Raw genomic sequence first — 20,437 nt, forward strand, 5'->3', positions numbered from 1 at the left:
ATCAAAGTACAAGAAGAGGAGAAAAAACAGTAACAAAAACCAAAAATGCAGCCTCCAAGAATTCATATAGAAAAATGGTAACAAATCATTAAGGATTAATAGCCTGAACTCAACAAAAGGCACAGTGTAAGCCACACAGATCAGGAAACAAAAGCCAGTTGTCCTATTACAGCAGACCCTCGAGTTATAATGATAACATAGGTTCAAATCAAACGTTGGAAAGCAGTCATATAGGCAAATGGTACCATAAAAGCAATAGGGACATTCACACAGCAATTTCAAACTGAAAAAATTAATGATGCGGGGATGGACATTGTGTTATGATTAAGGAGTAAGTGATCCCAAGTTAGTGTAGATGTTAAAGGCCTTGTCTTCATGTTCAGTGCCTCGAACCATATACAGGTTTCTTGAGCACAGTGCCAGGACTGAGCTCCTTGCCAGATGTCACCCAAAGCTCTCTCCCACTACAAAAGGGAATGGATACACTGTTGTGCCTCTAAGATATATAAACATTATCAGTCCGTAATTCATTGCTTCTGCGCTAAAAATAAATGACTAAATGATGTTGAGGTTGTTGCTGTTACAGTGAGATTGTTTCAAGTTTTATTTGTTCATTATAACCCAAAATGATTATTAAAAATGAAAGCAACTACTGATATAAAAAATATAAATGTAGGAGCTAGAGCAATAGTACAGCATATAGAGCTCTTGTCTTACACATGGCTGAACTGGATTCCATCCCCCGCCAAGAGTGATCCCTGAACACAGAGCCAGGAGTAAGCCCTGAGCACCATTGGGTATAGCCCAAAAGACAAAAATCAAAGAAAAAGAAATAAAAATGAAAAAAATCAATAATACCACTGCAAAAAAATCAATAAATAACAGAAAGCAATAGTAAAGGAATTGAAGAACAAGAATAATGAAAGACACACAAAACAGCTATAGTCAGAACAAAAATATCAAATTGATATTTTGTGTTCATATTTAACTTTAATTCTCAAGTTTATATTAAATTCTCGATTAATAGTGTTTCACAGATTAAGTAAGAAAATCAAATGAATAAGAAGTAAGAACATAAGAGATAAGAGGATTAGGTAAGAGGGTGGAAAACAGTATTCCATACAAATAGTAATGAAAAGAGAACAGAGATGGCCATGTTTTGTCATGTAAAATAGATTTAAATTACAGAAGCTTTTAAGAGAATATTATGTGAGGTATATATAAAATTATTTGCTGCGTGAAATACATAACATTTATTTTTACGGGGCAGGGTGTTTCGGGCCATGGTTGGTGGTGGTTAGGGTTACTCCTGGCTGTGCCCCCAGGGATCAGCCCTGGTGGCTCAGGAGACTATATGGGCCAAGTCAGCTGCATGCAAGGCAAGTGCTTGACCCACTGTACTATCTCGGCAGCCCCAGTCTATAACCATTGTTTACAATGGTTTACATGCCACCATAACAAGAAAGTCCAAAAATATCAAAAGTCAAAATCGACAGAATGGAAAGGGAAAAGATATTGTTCTACAGGAATAGTTGGAGAATTCAGTTACTTTTAGTAATGGATCGGAAAAAAAAAACCAATAAGGTATTAGAGAAGTGAATTCTAAAACCAGTTTTACCCAGTAGTCTTATGTAGAGCATGTCAGCCAGCTCCAACAGATTACTCATTCTCAGTGACACAGGAACAGTCCTCAAGATAAGTAATGCATATTAGGCTACAAAACATATGTTAATAAGTTGGCTTTTCTGCTTTATTTTTTTTGTTTTGGGTTTTTTGGTTTTGTCTTGTTTTTGAGTCACTCCCCATGGTGCTCAGGGCTTACTCCTGGCTCTACTCTATACCTTTCAAATGTGAAAGCCACTTTATTAAATACTAATTAAGTTTATCAAGGAATTTAGGAAAGAAAAATCCACAACCAGCAGAACAGATCAATTAATAAAGGTTAGAGCAGAGATGGACAAAATCAAAGAATTTAAAAAAAAAAAAAACAAGGCCCGAGTGATAGTACAGTAGGTTGGTCTTGAATGTGGCCAACCTGAGTTTGATCCTAGCATCCCATATGGTTCCCCAATTGTACTGAGTAAGAGCCAGGAGGTACCCCTCAGCATTGCTGTGTATAATCCAAAAAGCCTAAATAAACAATTTAAAAAATAATAATCATTCAAATCAGAATTGGATTCGTTAAAAAATCACTGTCCTCCCGTTGTTCATCGGTCTCTCGGGTACCCTCAGGGGTGGTCCTTGAGCACTGCCAAGTATGACCCAGCCACCCTCCCATCCCATAATAAAATAATAAATATGTATAGGTATTCTCTTTAGTAATAAGGCTGGATTAAGTCATTAAGCTGTTCCACTAAAGAGAATGCCTGGACCAGATAATATCACTAAGAAATTCTCCTGTAGTGGAATTTTTGCTTGTCAACTTCATTGACCACTTGAGTGATCGGATTGAACATTGTGTCTAGATTTGTCTGGGAGCATGTTACCCTGACATTTGAGTTGGTAGACTAAGTCAAGTTGATTTCCCTTTCTAGTGTGAGTGGGTCGCATCAGTCCATTGTGGACTGGATCAGAACAGACGTTAGAGAATGTGTGACTTCCCCCAGTATGTGCTTTTCCTGTTTTAGCTGTTGAGTTAGGTGAAAGATGAGATACCATTTCTCATCTTTTGTCTCTGGACTGGAATTTATGCCACCAAGTTACTTTTTAGACTTTTGGACTCAGATTGAATTACATTGACTTTAGCTATAATCACTTGTGCTAATTCCTCACTGGGGGTTTGGAGCAATAGTATATGGGTCGGGCACTTATCTGCATGCAACCAACCCAGGTTTGATCCCCGGCACGTGGTGTGGCGCCCCTAACCCTGCCAGGAGTGATGCCCGACTACAGAGCTGGGAGCAAGCCCTGAGCATAGCCAGAATGGCCCAAAATAATATATATATATACACACACACACATATATATATATATATATATATAAGGTAAAGGTAAAGGCCCTCCCGTTGATCGTCGATTTGCTCGAGCGGGCCCAGTAACGTCTCCATTGGAGACTTTGTTGTTACTGTGTCTGGCATATCGAATACTCTCGGCAGCTTGCCAGGCTCTCCGAGAGGGGCGGAGGAATCGAACTCGGGTCGGCCATGTTGGCCACTTGTAAGGCGAACGCCCTACCCGCTGTGCTATCGCTCCAGCCCTATATCACTGTCCCTGCCCTCCCGTTGTTCATCGATTTTCTCGAGCAGGCCCAGTAACGTCTCCATCATGAGACTGTTGTTACTGTGTTTGGCATATCGAATACATCACGGGTAGCTTGCCAGGCTTTGCTGTGGGGGCGAGATACTCTCGGTAGCTTGCCGGGCTCTCCGAGAGGGGCGGAGGAATCAAACCCGGCTCGGCCATGTTGGCTGTGTGCAAGGCAAATGCCCTAACTGCTGTGCTATCGCTCCAGCCATATATATATATATATATATATATATATATATATATATACACACACACACATATATATCATATTGATTCTGTATCTCTAGAGAACCCTAAATAAGTAAGATGATTGGATGATTGGATGATTGGAGAGAAGGAAACATTTCCCAATTCATTCTCTGAGACTGGCATTATCCAATACAAAAATGAGACAAAGACAGTATTAGAAAAGCCTAAGCCTGTATTCCTAAAGACTATAGATAAAAGAAATTATCCACAAAATACTGGCAGAACAAATTTAGCAGTAGGGGTGGAGAGATAGTACAGCAGAGGTGCTTGTCTTGCACATGGCTGGCCCAGGTTTGATCCCCAGTATCCCATATGGTTCCTTGAGCAGCACCAGGAGTGATTCCTGAGTGTAGAGCCAGGAGTAAGCCCTGAGCATTGCTGGGTATGACCCCAAAACAACACAAAACCAAAAAAATACATTTAATAAATTAGTATTGTAAGGGAAATTTCTCAATTTAATAAAGACCTATATGGAAACCCCTCAGATAACAGGGTATTTAATGGTGAAAAGTGAAAACTTGTCTTCTAAGATCAAGAATAAATTTTAACCACTTTAATATACTTTAACAACTTCTAATCAACATGGTACCAGAAGTTCCAGCCTGAATAATTAAGCAAAAAGAAATACATTTTGATATTTAAATAGCTAAAGAAAAATGTGCAAATGACATGATAATATATGTAGAAAACCCTGAAGAATTAACACAAAAAATAGGACTAATGTATTTTAGCAAAGATGCAAAATCAGTACACATAAGTCAGTTGCATTTTTTCTTTTTTTTTTTTTAATTTTTTTTTATTAGTGAAACACCATGCAGTTGCATTTTTTCATACTAAAAATGACCAATCTGAAAGTGAATTAAGAAAATAATCTCTTGGGCTGGAGCAATAGCACAGTGGGTAGGGCGCTTGCCTTGCACGTGGCCAACCCGGGTTCAATTCCCAGCATCCCATATGGTCCCCTGAGCACCGCCAGGGGTAATTCCTGAGTGTAGAGCCAGGAGTAAACCCTGTGCATCGCCAGGTGTGACCCAAAAAGCAAAAAAAAATAAAATAAAATAAAATCTCATTTATAGTAGCATCAAAAAGAATAAAATGCTTAGGCATGAACATAAACAGGTGGTGAAAATTTTTATGTTATATGTTATAACATTTGACACATTGAAGATTTATAACATTTGCTACAACATGGGACACTGTGAAAACTTGAAAATAAAAGAAGCCAGACACAAATAAGCAAATTCATATGGTTTGTATACTAGAAATTAACTAGGGGTTGTGGTTAAGAGAATGAGAGTTATTGTTCATGCTAATGGGGTTGCAATCTGGTGGGATGAAAACACTTTTAAAATAAATAATGGTGGGGCTGGAGAGGTAGCACAGCGGGGAGGGCATTTGCCTTGCACACGGCTCACCCGGGTTCGATTCCCAGCATCCCATATGGTCCCCTGAGCATCGCCAGGAGTAACTCCTGAGTGCAGAGCCAGGAGTAACCCCTGTGCATTGCCAGGTGTGACCCAAAAAGCAAAAAAAAGAAAAAAGAAAGAAAGAATGGTGATTACCACACAACATTGTGAATGTAATCAACTGCAAAGAGCACTTAAAATTGAAAACTTATCTTCTGAGGTCAAGAATAAAAGTTGTGACCACTTTAATATACTTTAACAAGTATATTAATATAAATAGTATATTAACAATGTTGTATTAATACATTATATTAATAAGTCACTGTCACTGTCCTCCCGTTGTTCATCGATTTGCTCGAGCGGGCCCAGTAATGTCTCCATTGGAGACTTTGTTGTTACTGTGTCTGGCATATCGAATGTGTCACGGGGAGCTTGCCAGGCTCTGCCGTGTGGGGGAGATACTCTCGGTAGCTTGCCGGGCTCTCCGAGAGGGGCGGAGGAATCGAACTCGGGTCGGCCATGTTGACTGCGTGCAAGGCAAACGCCCTACCGCTGTGCTATCGCTCTAGCCCATGTTAATAATAACGTTATAATTAATAATGTATTAATAATGTATTGATAATAATGTATTAATATATTTTAACAAGTAGTTTAAATGGAAATTTTTGTGATAATGTATTTTAATTAGAATTTTTAAAATAATGCAGTACACTAAAATCCATTCAGTTTCATACTGTGGGGTGTACTATGATTTACATCTTAGTTAAGCTGGTAAAAATGAGTTCATGCTCTATTGTTTCATTCATGTGAATTTCTAAAGCAGGCTGTTTGTTTTTTAATTAGATCATCATGATGATTTAATTAAATCATCATGAATTACAAAGGTATTTATGAATGATTTTCAGATGTATGTTGCTCCAACACCAATCCCTTCACCAGTGCCTACTACCCTCAACCAATATCCTGAATTCTCTTTGTTGAATTGCAGTTCACATTATGGCATTGTGTTTTGTATATTTTTCATGTGTGTATATGTACTTTTATATTTTTTATATATTTATATATATTTATATATTTTTCATGTGTGTGTATAGCTCCCAGGGCCAACTCTTTCCTCCTCTCTGGCTTTCTCTCCTAGACCTCGTTGTGGTTTTTACTTTGAACCAGCCTGAGCCCTTGGCCAGAGCCCCTGGACAGCTTCCAAGGGCCACGTGTGGCTAACCACACAGGGTCTCGCCACTCTCACTTAGATCTCCAGTCTGTTGGCAACTCTGTAGTTTCAAGTCTGAAAAAATGCCATCTTATCAATATTCCAATTGTTCAGTATTTCTTGTAATTTTCAGGGAAGTTTTTTGTGCTTCTCCTGCATGCCCTTAATAAACACCTTGAGATTTGCCTTTCTTGGTCCTGGTGAAGGCGGGTTTCACCTTCATCCATCATGTATCATTTGGGTTTGGTTTTATATGCCTCAAGTTTCATCTGAGACATTTATGTTCATCTTACACATTCTTCTGCGTTTTAGTTTGTCTTTTTCTTTTTTTCTTTTTTGTAGATTAAAAAAAAAAGAAGACATTGTAAAGTAAAAGTTGACATCTTAACACCAGAAATCATGACTCTGGTGTGCACTTACTCCAGATATGGAGATGACAGTTTTCCCAACAGTAATTTATGCATTTATTGTAACTGTTCCATCTTGTCTGGATGAAAGCAGCTTCTTGCTGTTCATGCAATGGATTGTGCACATTCCTTATTTTTCTCCTTCATTCTCCTGTTTCATTTGTGTTGCCACAATCAAACACACGCCCTGAGGATACCTCTTCTTGAACTGTGGTGAAACCTTGGAAGCACCCTATTGTGATTTTGAAACCGCATTCCTCATTGTTTTCTGGCAGTGTGAAATAAGGGATTTCTATGGGCTATTATACTGGTAAATAGTATTAGAAGTGTAACCTTAGAAATGATTCCTAACCTTACCTGTGAGATTGCATTTTCAATAATGAAGATGATGTGATGAAGGGTCATTTATAAAAGCACATGACATATGTATGTTGCTTTAAAGAGAATTATATTATTTTTATTTCATTTATGACTTCATCTAATTTATTTCTTTTGTAGACCTACGCAAGTGAAATGGCAGCTGATGGTGGCTAGTTGTTTTAGAAGAAGTGGTAAATAGATTTTAAATATTTTATTGCTGTCTTTTAGGTAATTGTGTACCTGTGCTCCAATTACATTGCTTATTTGAATAATAAGTTGATCGTTACACATGCATTGTAGCATTATGTGAAAAATAAAAATATTACATACAGAAAAAGATTGTGCTTAAAATGTTAGAGGGGTTTCCCCTTTTTGGAATATGGTTTATCAGAGATTTAGCGCAGAATGTTATTCAGGCAGAGATGCTCTCCATCACCCATCTGTACCACAGCACAAAATGAGTTTAAATCACATATTTCAGTAGCACTATTAAATAACAGATTATGTCCCAAGATTAATATGATCATTACCCAAATTCTTAAATATTCATTTATACTTTTATTTTCTAGGGCGTCTGCCTTGCACGCAGCCAACATGGCCGACCCGAGTTCGATTCCTCTGCCCCTCTCGGAGAGCCCGGCAAGCTACCGAGAGTATTCGATATGCCAGACACAGTAACAACAAAGTCTCCAATGGAGACGTTACTGGGCCCGCTCGAGCAAATCGACGATCAACGGGAGAGCCTTTACTTTACTTTTTACTTTAATTCTGTATGTTCTTGAATCTGCTACCAAATTTAAGATACTAACTTCTATCTGAAAAGCTGAGGAAAGTCCAGAAGCACAATAACTGGGACTATAATAGTAAATATCTTTGTGTTTATAGTAATGGCTCTGTTATATCCTGTCCCACTAGCACTTGTGATGCATAGAGAAGTGATGGGATTTGAACCATAGTATGGAGCACGCAGGTGACCAGGAAAATAAACCTCTTCTATCCAGGATCAGCATGAATTGTAAATGTTACCAGTGTGTTTGCTCCCACTTTTGAAGGAGAGTCCGTTCTGTACTTCTGTGACATCCTTCACACATACTAGAAGTCCTCACATTATTCTAAGGGTTATTTTGTAATGTTAAGGTTTTCCTTATTGAAATAGAAACATAATGGAAGTACAGATGTTGCATTTTTATCAGTGCAATTCTAAATTACCTGTAATTTTATCTCAGTGTCAATCATATGTAAAGTATATTAAGCTGTGAAATATTAGTCTGAAGTGCTAGTGTGACAGATAGTCACAAAGCAATGAAACACAGGTTGGAAAAGTAGGATGACTATCTTGAGAACCTCTGATGTGCTGATTCTCCCAGTTACAGGAGGGCAGAAAAGTCCACACCTTTAAGAGGTCCACAGAGAGACAGCATTTGTTTAGTGAGATTTTAACAAAAATCTTTGACTCCAGATTGATCACTGCATTGATTGCTGCTAGATGAAGCTGAATTCTTTTACTACATTTTTTTCTACACTTTTTTAGTGTTTCAGAATAAAGCTACCTCCAAAAAGTTAATTTTTGTCTTTTCTAAGTAGATAACTTTGAAATTAAAAATTATCTTAAAATTTGCCAGTATTCATCCAAAATATGTTTAATTTAGAAAATGTAATGGATCTTAATTTTTGTTTTAAAAGTTAATGTCTTTGTTTTTATTTAAAAAAAAATACATTTCAGGAGCCAGAGAAATAGCACAGTGGGTAACGCCCTTGCCTTGCACACAGCTGTACTGGGCTCTGTCTCTGGGATCCAGTACAGTCCCCCTAGCTTGCAAAATTTGATTCCTGAGTATAGAGCCAGCAGTAATCCCTGACCACCACTGGGTATGGTCCAGAACAACATCATCAATAACAAAATATTCAAGTGGTTGCAAGAAGTGATAAAAGTCTTCAGTGAAAGTCTTTCTTCCATCCTCAAGCCACACTGCATAGTTATTTCCCTCAATACAACCAAGTACTTATTCCTTATCTGTGTATTCGTTCAAAGATAATCATAGATACAAAAATACACTTACGAAAAACTGAATGTCCTGACCCCACATGTACTACATATGATCCCCCAAGTGGCCCACATACCTCACTGTACCACATATGATCCCTCATGTGGCCCAAACCTCCCTCCAAAAAAATAACTGAACTATCTCAACCATCACACATCTTCTTCTTTCACCCTTTTCAAATTGTATATATAGGGATATATATATATACAATACATATATATATACACATAAACACAGATATTTGTGGCAAACTAAAGTTTTTCCTACTGAACTTGTTAAGTGTGCCAGCATATTGAGTTAAAATTAAATTTTTTAATAAATTCTATTAATTTTGATAACTTGCTATTGTTTCTTTTTCTTATTTTTAATTCACAGGTAACTATCAGAAAGCATTAGATACATATAAAGAAATTCACAGAAAATTTCCAGAGAACGTTGAATGTAAGTAAAATTACATTTTATAAGTTAGACTCACATTTTCTCTCAATATATGATAATTACATTTGGGCCACAACCAGCAGTGCTCTGGACTTACTCCTGGCTCTGTGCTCAAGGATCACTCCTGGTGGGCTCAGGATACACGATGGGGTACCAGGGATCAAACCTGGGTTGGTGGCATGCAAAGCAAGTACTCTACCTGCAGTGTTACTAGTCTCATCTTTTGTTTCTTTCAAAAAAGGTTTGGGGTTGGCTTTTTTCAGCTGTGTTTTGTTTTGTTGCTGTGCTGGAAATAATACCCGGGCCTCACATGTGGACATGTGCTCTCTGATGAACCACTTCTCCAATTCCTTGGGAAGTTTTTCCTGTGGTTCTTTATCTTTGCCTCTTCTGGAAGTCAGTGCTTTCCAGACTTAAACTGTGGTTTGATGTTTCATGCATGACTGGGCCTCTGTTTGGTAACAGGAGCATCCCAGCCTTAGCATCGCTGTTACTTGGGATCTGATAGCCAGGTGTTTTCAGAGACCGTTGTAGGTTATGGAAAGTCTTAGCAACATCCCTTGCCTCTACCCACTGCTGGGAGCTCTCCAACCTCTACCCACCTTATGAAAATAGAAATGTCCCTAGATTGGACAAGATCCATTGTACTCTAGAGGACAGAATTGCTGCCACTTTTTTCAGTTATTTTTTTGGTGGGAGGGGGAATATGGTTTACAGTATGATTAGTAATGGTTTCTCATAGGCATAAGTCCAGCAGCACATCTATCATTACTGTACCATTTACGCGTCTGCCCTTCTCCAGTGGACCAATAATGAAAATATTGTAGGAAGGGAGTTTAAGATTCACTTTAAAATTAGGGGTCAGAGAGATAGTACAGCAGGGAAGGTACTTACCTTGCATACTCAGCCAACTTAGCTTCAATCCCCAGCACCCCATAGGGTCCTCCAATTCCACCAGGAATAATTCCTGAAAGAGAGCCAGGAGTAAGCCCTGAGCACCATTGGCTGTGACACAAAAACAAAACAAAACAAAACAAAAAGGTTCACTTTAAAATTAAATGATTCCAGTACTCCTACATAAAAAAAAAATTAAATGACTCATTATCTATGCCATAGTGAATGTCCAAAGTGACCTGGGTCTGAGTGGTTTTTAAAGCATAATTGATAACCTACCTTGACATACCCGGAGGGAACAATATTTGCATCCGTGTGATGTCTCATTTGAAGCAGAGTAGTTTATTGATGAATCCAAAGGAATAATTTAATCTCAATGTCCTTACTTATTAAATATTGACATGCTCTGTGGTGTTACAGATAACATAACAAATTTCAGAAGATACTAAAAATAATTATTTGAATTGTACATTAAATTCCCCAAGGGATAACACAAAAAGTTTTATGTTATTTGTAGAATAACTATGAAATATTACCAGTTCAGGGACAGTGAGATAGAACAGAGAGCAGCACTTGCCTTGCACACATCCAACCTACGCTCAATCCGTGGTACCCCAGGAGTAACCCCTGAACATCACTGGGTGTGGACTAAAAACAAAAAAAAGCAAAGAAGAAGAAAGAAAATATCAATCTTTAGGGCTAGAGAGATAGTTCAATGGATGAGGTTCTTGCCTTGTATGTCGCCAACCCCAGTTTGATCCCCAGCACCCCATATGATCCCTGAGCCTTCCAGAGCCATACATAAGCCCTGAACACAGCCAGGTATAGCTCCAAAACCAAAAAAAAGAAAGTGGAAATTTTCTTCTTATAAATTATCAAGGTAAATGATTCTGTAGGCACTGTCCTCCCGTTGTTCATCGATTTGCTCGAGTGTAACGTCTCCATTGTGAGACTTGTTATGGTGTTTGGCATATCGTATACGCCACGGGTAGCTTGCCAGGCTCTGCCGTGCAGGCAAGATACTCTCGGTAGCTTACCGGGCTCTCCGAGAGGGGCGGAGGAATTGAACCCGGCTCGGCCACGTTGGCTGCGTGCAAGGCAAACACCCTACCACTATCTACTCCAGCCCAATTTTTATAGTAAACTTCTTTATAGTAATTGATATAGTGATGTTTGATATTTTTCATTATCTTGGCACTGTAATTTTTGTTACATTAATGGTCATGAATTGATCATTTACTTACAAATTCTTACAAAATGACTATTTTGCTGGTACCTGGCACTTGGTACATAATATTTTATTGAGGTTTTAACATTGTGGGTGTGACAGAGCACAGCTGGTAGAAATCTTTGCTCTCATGAAGCTTGAATCCTAGTGGGAAGGAAGAGACAATGCTCAGGTCTGCAGGATGCGATGTGAAAGAGCAATTCTGTTGAGACAGCAGGTAAGGGTGCCCAGGCTTTGGGGCAGGGCTGAGAACATGGGTCAGTTCTCCAGGGCCGAGGACACGGTGTTGTCTGCACATTCCTTATCCCCTGGTGTCCCAGAGGCCTGGGTTCATGTTTTGCTGGAAGTACTCTCAACACAGGCCACAAATAATTTTCTAAATGTGTTTTTCACAATTTAGGTCTGCGCTTCTTGGTTCGCCTTTGCACAGATATTGGACTAAAAGAAGTTCAAGAATATGCAACGAAACTCAAGAGATTGGAAAAAATGAAAGAAATAAGGGAACAGGTATCTCATATCAGCCGAAAACTTCTGTCTGTTAATTTTCAGAATGTCAGCCTTCTCTAGGTCATGTGGTGCGGGCGCTCGTCAGCAGTGCTCCGGGATAACAGGACAGAGAACTCCAGTTCTAGCTTTAGGATGAGAATTCTGTCAAAAATGGGATTTTGCTCAAATGGTATGTAATAGATTTAATAGTTTTAGTGGGAATTTGGTAATATTTCATAGTTATTTTCCACACTGCAAATAAATAGTAACTTAATTAACTTATGGCCTTTTTAAATTATTGTTTTTGGGCCATACCTGGCAGTTGCCAGGGCTTACTCCTATCTCCATGCTCAGGGATCACTCCTGGCAGGCTTGGGGACTAGATGTGGTGCCAGGGAGCAAACCTGGGTCTACCATGTGCAAGGCAAGTGCCCTGCCTGCTGTACTCTCACTCCAGACCAGGATTTATATTTTATTTCCCTTTGTCAAGGCAACATGCTTCACGGTCCTGTCAGGCAGGTGGTGCTGTCACTCCCACCCAGCTCCCTCTCAGCATCTGCATTTCTCTCCTTTGTAAACCAGAAGTGATTGGACATATGGTGGCAATATGTATTTTGTTACTTCTTTTAGTTACTTGAGCTGCATCTGGCAGTGCTTGGGGCTATCTCCAGCCCTACAGTCAGGGCCCTCTTGCCTACTTCATTAAACCATGTCTCTGGATAGCAGAGCCCATCTCTGGGAATGGCCCGGCATATATGGAAGCATGCTAACTATATGTGTATGTTCCATGCAATAGATTGAATAGCACTGTTCTTATTTTTGTATCTTGTTATGTTTTGTTTGGGGTCATACCCAACAGTGCTCAGGGCTAGTTGCTGACTGTGAACTCAGGGATCAGTCCTGGTAGGCTCAAGGAACCTCTATGGTACCAGGGATCAAAGCCAGGTCAGCCACATGCAAGACAAGTGCCTTCCCAACTGTACTATCTGTCTCTGGTCCTGTTTTAATATCTTTCAATGCATGTGCACTGATGTCAGGGCCGGGAAGCAGGCCCAAGTGGCTGGAATACGTGCCTTGCTCAGTGAGACCTCGTGTTCTGTCCTGGGATTGCACAGCCCTGACTGTCACGGGAATAGCCCTGGTGGCCCAGTGAGTGTGTCCTGGTAAGCACCGTGCTTTTGTTCAGAGTGCTGAGCCCTTCATCCTGTGCAGATGCCTGGGTGTTGCCAGGAGTGCCCCCCAAGCCTCCTGAACACTATTTGGGGTATCCTTTTCCCTCAAATAATTATTGGTGCCACGTCAAAACCCCATCACGACAATCTCTCTCAATGTCAATGGTCTAAATGCACCATTAAGGGACACAGAGTGGCAAAATGGATTCAGAAACTGAACCCAACATTCTTCTGCCTACAAGAAACACATCTGAACAGTCAAAGCAAACACAGACTCAAAGTCAAAGTATGGAAAACAATCCTGCAATCAAACAACTCCTTCAAAAAAGCTGGGGTGGCCCTACTAGTGTCTGACAACATAGATTTCAGGTTGAAAAAGATCAGAAGGGACAGTGAAGGATATTGAGCTCCCATGACCCAGCAATACCACTTCTGGTAATATATCCTGGCGAGGCAAAAAAGTATAGTAGAAATGACATCTGCACTTGTATGTTCATTGCTGCACTGTTTACAATAGCCAAAATCTGGAAAAAAAACCTGAGTGCCCAAGAACAGATGACTAGTGAAAGAAACTCTGGTACATTTATACAATGGAATACTATGCAGCTGTTAGAAAAGATGAAGTCATGAAATTTGCATATAAGTGGATCAACATGGAAAGTATCATGTTAAGTGAAATGAGTCAGAAAGAGAGGAACAGACATAGAAAGATTTCACTCGTCTGTGGAATATAAAGTATCATAATGGGAGACTCATATCCAAGAGTGGTAGAGATAAGGACCAGGAGGTTTTACTCCATGGCTTGGAAGCTGGCCTCAAATGCTGGAGGGAAAGGCAGCTCAGATAGAGAAGGGTGTTTGGAGGACCCACTTGGGTTGGGAGATGCGTGCCGAATGTAGACTATAGACCAAACACAATGGCCACTCAGTGCCTCTGGTGCAAACTACAATACCCAAAGAAAAGAGAGAACAAAAGGGAATGCCCTGCTACAGAGGTAGGATGGGGGTGGTGGGAGGGATACTAGGATCATTGGTGGCAGAAAATAGATACTGGTGGAGGGATGGGTACTCGATCATTGTATGACTGAACCTGACTGAACCGCAAATACAAAAGTTTGTAAGTCTGTAACCGTACCTCACAGTGATTCACTAATTACAAAAAAAAAAAAATTATTGGTGCCACGTAACTTTGTTTCAGCTTCAGGTATATGCCATTATAAATCAAGATCTATAAATCATTGATAGTTGTTAAAAAGAATAATGACTCCTAAGTTTGAGCTTAGAATCTTTCAGATTTTGCCATGAATTTTGAGCCCTTTGCATGGAAAGTAAAAATATATTTTATAAACTTAAACTGTGTCAAAAATTATCCTCAGATATGAAGAAAATCTAAATTCTCCATGTGCTTTCGAAAGCTGACTGTTGCTATTAAGTTGCAACCTAATTGTTTATTTTTTTTTAATTTTTTTGGGGGGAGATCACACCTGGCGATGCACAGGAGTTACTCCTGGCTCTGCGCTCAGGAATTACCCCTGGCGGTGCTCAGGGAACCATATGGGATGCTGGGAATTGAACCCGGGTCGGCTGCATGCAAGGCAGATGCCCTACCCGCTGTGCTATTGCTCCAGCCCCCCCCCCCCATTGTTTATTTTTTTAAGTATCGGTTGAAAATGGATTGTGAGTCTGACATAGACCTTTTTGGGGGTTGGGGTCCTCCCAGTGGTGCTCAGGAGGTCCTAGGGTTCCAGCTGGGCGTCTCAGGCAGCCTGACTGGAGGCAGAGTGCAGGTCCTGTGGCGTTGGGGACGCAGCCATGCCCAGGCATGCAGCTAGGCCTGCTGCAGTCCAGCACCAGTTCCAAACAGTGCTCCAAGCACCACCAGGAGCAGGCCCAGAGCCTTGAGCCTGTGCCCAGGCAAGCCTCCCCCCAGCAGCACTTTGTCCTCACACCTCCCCTGGGGCCCCAGGCCCAACTGGCTGAGAATCACAGGGTTGGTGCCAGGTCCAGTGACCTCCTCTGAGTAGAGTCACGTGCATGTCAGTGTGCACTTTACACTTCTGTTTAGAACAGAACTCAGATGGGGCTAGAGCAATAGCACAGCAGGTAGGGATATTTGCCTTGATGCAACCGACCCAGGTTTGAGTCCCAACATCCCATATGGTCCCCTGAGCAAGGAGTAATTCCTGAGTGCAGAGCCAGGAGTAACTCCTGTGCATCACCGGGTGTGACCCAAAAAGAGAAAGAAAAAAAAAGCAGAACTCAGAATGCCAGGCTGGAGAGATAGCACAGCTGGTAAGGTGCTGACCTGCCTTGCTCACAGCTGACCTAGGTTTCATTGTATTCTCCAAGCACCTCCAAGAGTGACCCTTGTGTGCAAAGCCAGGCATAAGCCCCTAAGCCTTGGCTGGCCGAAAAACCAAACCAAGCCAACAACAAAAACAAAATTGTCATCACATAGAGTCACCTAGTATAGAAATAGAAATACTTGAGAATAGAGTTGTATTCTTAAGACTTTATTTGCCTAAGAATCATTTAGTTGTTTATACTAAACACAAAACCAATACAAATGGAAATGACACCTTTTGCCATCTTAACCAGTAAAATTAGTGTAAGTGTAATAGTCTCTGGTTAAGTACATTGAAATCAACCCCATTAAACCTCCTGCACTGTAGCACTGTCCTCCCTCTGTTCATAGATTTGCTCGAGCAGGCACCAGTAACGTCTCCATTGTGAGACTTGTTGTTACTGTTTTTGGCATATCGAATACACCACAGGGAGCTTGCCAGGTTCTGCCGTGTGGGCAAGATATTCTCGGTAGCTTGCAGGGCTCTCCGAGAGGGGCGGAGGAATCGAACCCGGGTCGGCCATGTGCAAGGCAAACACCCTACCCGTTGTGCTATTGCTCCAGCCCCGTTAATTATTTAGAATTGTTCTTCAGGCTAGTTCACACTTTAGGAAACCTTAATTCCAGGAGTTTACTAGGAAATAAATGATCAGTAAAACCCCAAACATTCTGCATTTAAAGTGATTCACATTGTTTTTACACAATTTTCTTAGCGCTTATCACTTCATTTACCCCTCTACTTCTTCCTAGCTCAGTCATTACACACATCATTCTCTCTTCAGAGTTCTTGTGAATGACCTGTGTATTTGCTTCTCTCTTCCTTTGACTTTGCTCCTGTGTTTGCCCTTTATTGCATTCTGTGTATTGTTGAACATTTTTTTAAATAACTACTGTGAATAGTCAAATGGAGCAATGAGTTTTACTGTTTATAAGTGAATATACAGATGTAATTGGAATGACTTCCTCTTTCATTTTTCTCTGTTTGGGGGAGAGTGTTCTTTGTCAACACCCAGTGGTACTCAGGGATCACTCTTGGCTCCGCTCTCAGGAGTCATTTCAACCCAATTCAATGGCTTTTTATTTTAATGTGAGTTCTTTTTCATGTTGTATATTTATTGATTATAGTCAGCTTCCATGTTTCTCATAGATGTGTAAAGTCTACTTAATAAAACGAGTGACTTAATGACCTAATTAAGAACACTGTAGTAGGGGTTGGAGCTATAGCATAGCAGGTGGGGTGCTTGGCTTGCACACTGCTGACCCAGGTTCTATCCCTGGCATCTGTTATGGCCTACCAACCCTGCCAGGAGTGACCCCTGATGACAGAGCCAGGAGTGAGCCCTGAGCACTACTTGGTGTGGTCCAGAAACAAAACTTTAGTAAATTCCTAATTTTCCTTTGATGCATTTAGATTATCCAATGTTTATTTTACCTATTCAGATTATGTATCCAGATTTTTTCACTATGTTTGAGTAATGCCTCTTTCACTAATATTTGTTCACTGTCACTATAATCTGTGTAAACCCCAATGCTGTTTTCATCTCTCATTTCATTTCCTACTTAATATAGCATTTTACTGTATAAGCCTTTTTTTGTATTTAGAATGTATTATGTTAAAAAGTTATAGTAAGGGGTATGGTTGCCGCCAGCAGGTCAATCTGTACCTGTGAGGCGAGTGCATCAGCAGCCTGATGGCGCCTTCAGACTTCCAGATACCCCAAAATTGCTGCTGTGCCTTTGGCCAGACCCCAAAAATTTGGGGCAAAGCTTAACCAAGAATGTAAACGGCCAAAAGTTAGGTATGTGGGAGACACACCCACAAACCACCTCCGGCTCAGCTATAGAATTGGAGGCATGGCCTCTCTGGTTCCTGATTGAACTGCTTAATGGCCATGATCCCAGAGACTCAGGAACAAATCTCAAAACCCAGAAGCTTTTGGCAGAAATGCGTCCGGTCCCTGCAGTAGGTTACCGGTACTGGACCAACCCAGGTGGGAATAGGTTTCATGCCTTGACCTGTTCCCCATGGTGGCCCAGTGGCCGCCATCCTTCAGAGGCCACTGGACAGTCACGTTTGGGCCCACAGTGACGAGACACGCAGGACCTCACAGGATGGGGGTGGAGCCGGTCCTGTCCTCCCCACCGCAACAAGACCCCAAGTCATCGCCCAGGAACGGCCTCTCTGACTCCTGATCAAGATGCTTAATGGCCATGATCCCAGAGATTCAGAAACAAATCTCAAAACCCAGTGGCTTTTGGTAGAAATGTGTCCGGACCCCACAGTACGTTCTGTCACCCGGCCACCCCAGGGAGGAAAGGGTGTTGTCACTCCGCCTACTCCCCCCTGGCGAATAGGTGGCTGTCATCTTCCAGAGGCCATTGGACAGTCAGGCTCAGGCCTGCAATGACAAAACTTGTTTGGCCTCACAGGATGGGGGAGGGGACCGGGCCTGTCCTCCCCACCCCAACTAGGCCCCAAGTCATCGCCCACGAACGGGCTCTCTGGCTCCTGATCAAGCTGCTTAACGGCCTTGCTTCCAGAGACTCCGAAACAAATCTCGAAACTCAGTGGCTTTTGGCAGAAATGCATCCAGACCACGCAGTAGGTTACTGTTCCCGGGCCACCCCAGTGGGGAAAGGGTGTTGTCCCTCCGCCTGCTCCCCCCTGGCGGCTCAGTGGACGTCATTCTCCAGAGGCCATTGGACAGTCAGGTCTGGGCCCGCAGTGATGAGACATTTGGGGGCTCACGGGATGGGGGTGGAGACGGGCCTGTCCTCCCCACCCCAATGAGACCCCAAGTCATCATCCACGAACGGGCTCTCTGACTCCTGATCAAGCTGCTTAACGGCTATGATCCCAGATACTCAGAAACAAATCTCGAAACCCAGCAGCTTTTGGCAGAAATGTGTCCGGACCCCGCAGTAGGTTGCTGTCGCTGGGCCACCCCAGGGGGGAAAGGGTGCTGTCTTTCCACCTGCTTCCTCCTGGCGGCTCGGTGGCCGTCATCCTCCAGAGGCCATTGGACAGTCAGGCTTGGGCCCCCAGTGACGAAACTTGTTGGGCCTCAAGGGATGGGGGTGGAGCCGGGCTTGTCCTCCCCACCCCAACAAGACCCCAAGTCATCGCCCACAAATGGCCTTTCTGGCTCCTGATCAAGCTGCTCAACGGCCATGATCCCAGAAACTCAGGAGCAAATCTCGAAACCCAGTGGCTTTTGCCAGAAATCCCTTCAGATTTAAGTGTTAAAATTTTAGAATTTCAAAATCACATGGCCTTACTGCAGCCACACGACATCATATGTTTTTCATGACCAGCAATAGAACACAAATTGTCTACTGTTGCCTTTTCAGCAGATCTGAGTGTTGGGGTAAAATCTCAAATAATAATGGTGGGTCTGGTGTTGAAATATTGAATGTGATCAGAGTAGAGTAATGTGAAAATCATCTGCCCCACAGGTAGGGGGAGGGTGTGGGATGGGGGTATACTGGGGGTTTTGGTGGTGGAGAATGGGCACTGGTGAAGGTACGGGTGTTTCATTGTATGACCGAGACTTAAACCCGAAAGCTTTGTAACTTCTCACGGTGATTCAATAAATAAAATTGTAAAAAAAAAAAAAAGTTATAGTTTGCCATAATACAAAAGAACCATGAATATAAAAAAGAGCATAGCATGGGAAAGGTACTGTCTAATATATTGGTGCGAACATGGTTTGGTATCGCACATATGCTAAACCTTATTTATATGACATAGTTAAATTTTTTTCTTTCAGTCTTCTTTTTTTAATTTTTAATTTATTTTTTTAATGAATTACCATGAGGTACAGTTACAGACTTACAGACTTTCATGCTTATGTTTGAGTCATACAATGATTGAGTACCCATCTCTCCACGGTGCCCATTCTCCACCACCAATGTTCCAGTATTCCTCCTCCCCATTCCCCCTCCCACCTCTGTGGCAAGCACATTCCCTTTTATTTTCTCTCTCTCCTTTAGGGTGTTATGATCTGAAGTGCAGGTATTAAGTGGCCATCATGTTCAGTCTGTAGTCTACTTTCAACACGTATCTCCCATCCCAAGCGGGCCCTCCAAGCATCCTTTACTTGGTGGTCCCTTCTCTATCTGAGCTGCCTTTTTCCCCGCATGTGAGACTGGCTTACTATATAAGCTTTGCATATTTCATAATTACATTTTTTTCAAAAATGTGGAATACAATCATTTGAAAATTTTCTGATACTACTTACGACACTGTGCAACAATTATGCTGTGAAATGCAGTATGTAAAATTTTTTTTAATTTTTCTTTTAATTTTTTGGGTCACATCTGGCTTACTCCTGGTTCTGCCCATAGGAATCACTCCTGGAGGGCTCTGGGAACTATGGGGTGCCAGGGATTGTACCCAGGTTGGCCACATGCAAAGCAAATACCCTACCTGCTGAACCATCACTCCAGCCTCTGTATTCTTTAAATACTGTTATTTCTGAGAGTTAAAGGCATAGTTCTCATCCATAACCCATTCTCTAATTTCTTCAAATCTGTTTACCCATTATTCTTCAGTGCTGGAGCGATAGCACAGTGGTAGGGCGTTCGCCTTACAAGAGGCCAACATGGCCGACCCGAGTTCGATTCCTCCGCCCCTCTCGGAGAGCCCAGCAAGCTACCGAGAGTATCTCGCCCGCACGGCAGAGCCTGGCAAGCTCCCCGTGACGTATTCGATATGCCAGATACAGTAACAACAAAACCTCCAATGGAGACGTTACTGGGCCCGCTCGAGCAAATTCTTCAGTACTGTTTCTTAAATTTTACACAGACCTTTTTGTAAGGTTCCCCCACTTAATGGATGGGAAATATCAGTAGAATAGGAAGAAGAAAAGAATCCTAAAGAGAAGAGGCTTAAGGAGAAAGAATTCTTCTATACTGAGAGTTTGCTTCTTTGATAATTGTTGTATGTCTCAT

The 20,437-nt window shown here is 41.6% G+C and overlaps 1 protein-coding gene across 5 annotated transcripts in view; it reads left to right on the top strand.

Moving 5' to 3' along the window:
- The window catches only part of IFT88 (intraflagellar transport 88), a 149,282-nt gene that overhangs the window by 99,625 nt on the left and 29,220 nt on the right, over positions 1–20,437 (top strand). For all 5 annotated transcript variants that reach the window (XM_056133020.1, XM_056133019.1, XM_056133022.1 and 2 more), the window contains 3 exons: positions 7,017–7,069; positions 9,299–9,364; positions 11,884–11,990. In XM_056133020.1, the coding sequence (XP_055988995.1) occupies positions 7,017–7,069; positions 9,299–9,364; positions 11,884–11,990 (226 nt within the window). The remainder of the gene's footprint in view (positions 1–7,016; positions 7,070–9,298; positions 9,365–11,883; positions 11,991–20,437) is intronic.

The sequence above is a fragment of the Sorex fumeus genome, unplaced genomic scaffold (genome assembly GCF_029834395.1).
Source record: "Sorex fumeus unplaced genomic scaffold, SorFum_2.1 ptg000095l, whole genome shotgun sequence".
Lineage (NCBI taxonomy): Eukaryota > Metazoa > Chordata > Mammalia > Eulipotyphla > Soricidae > Sorex > Sorex fumeus.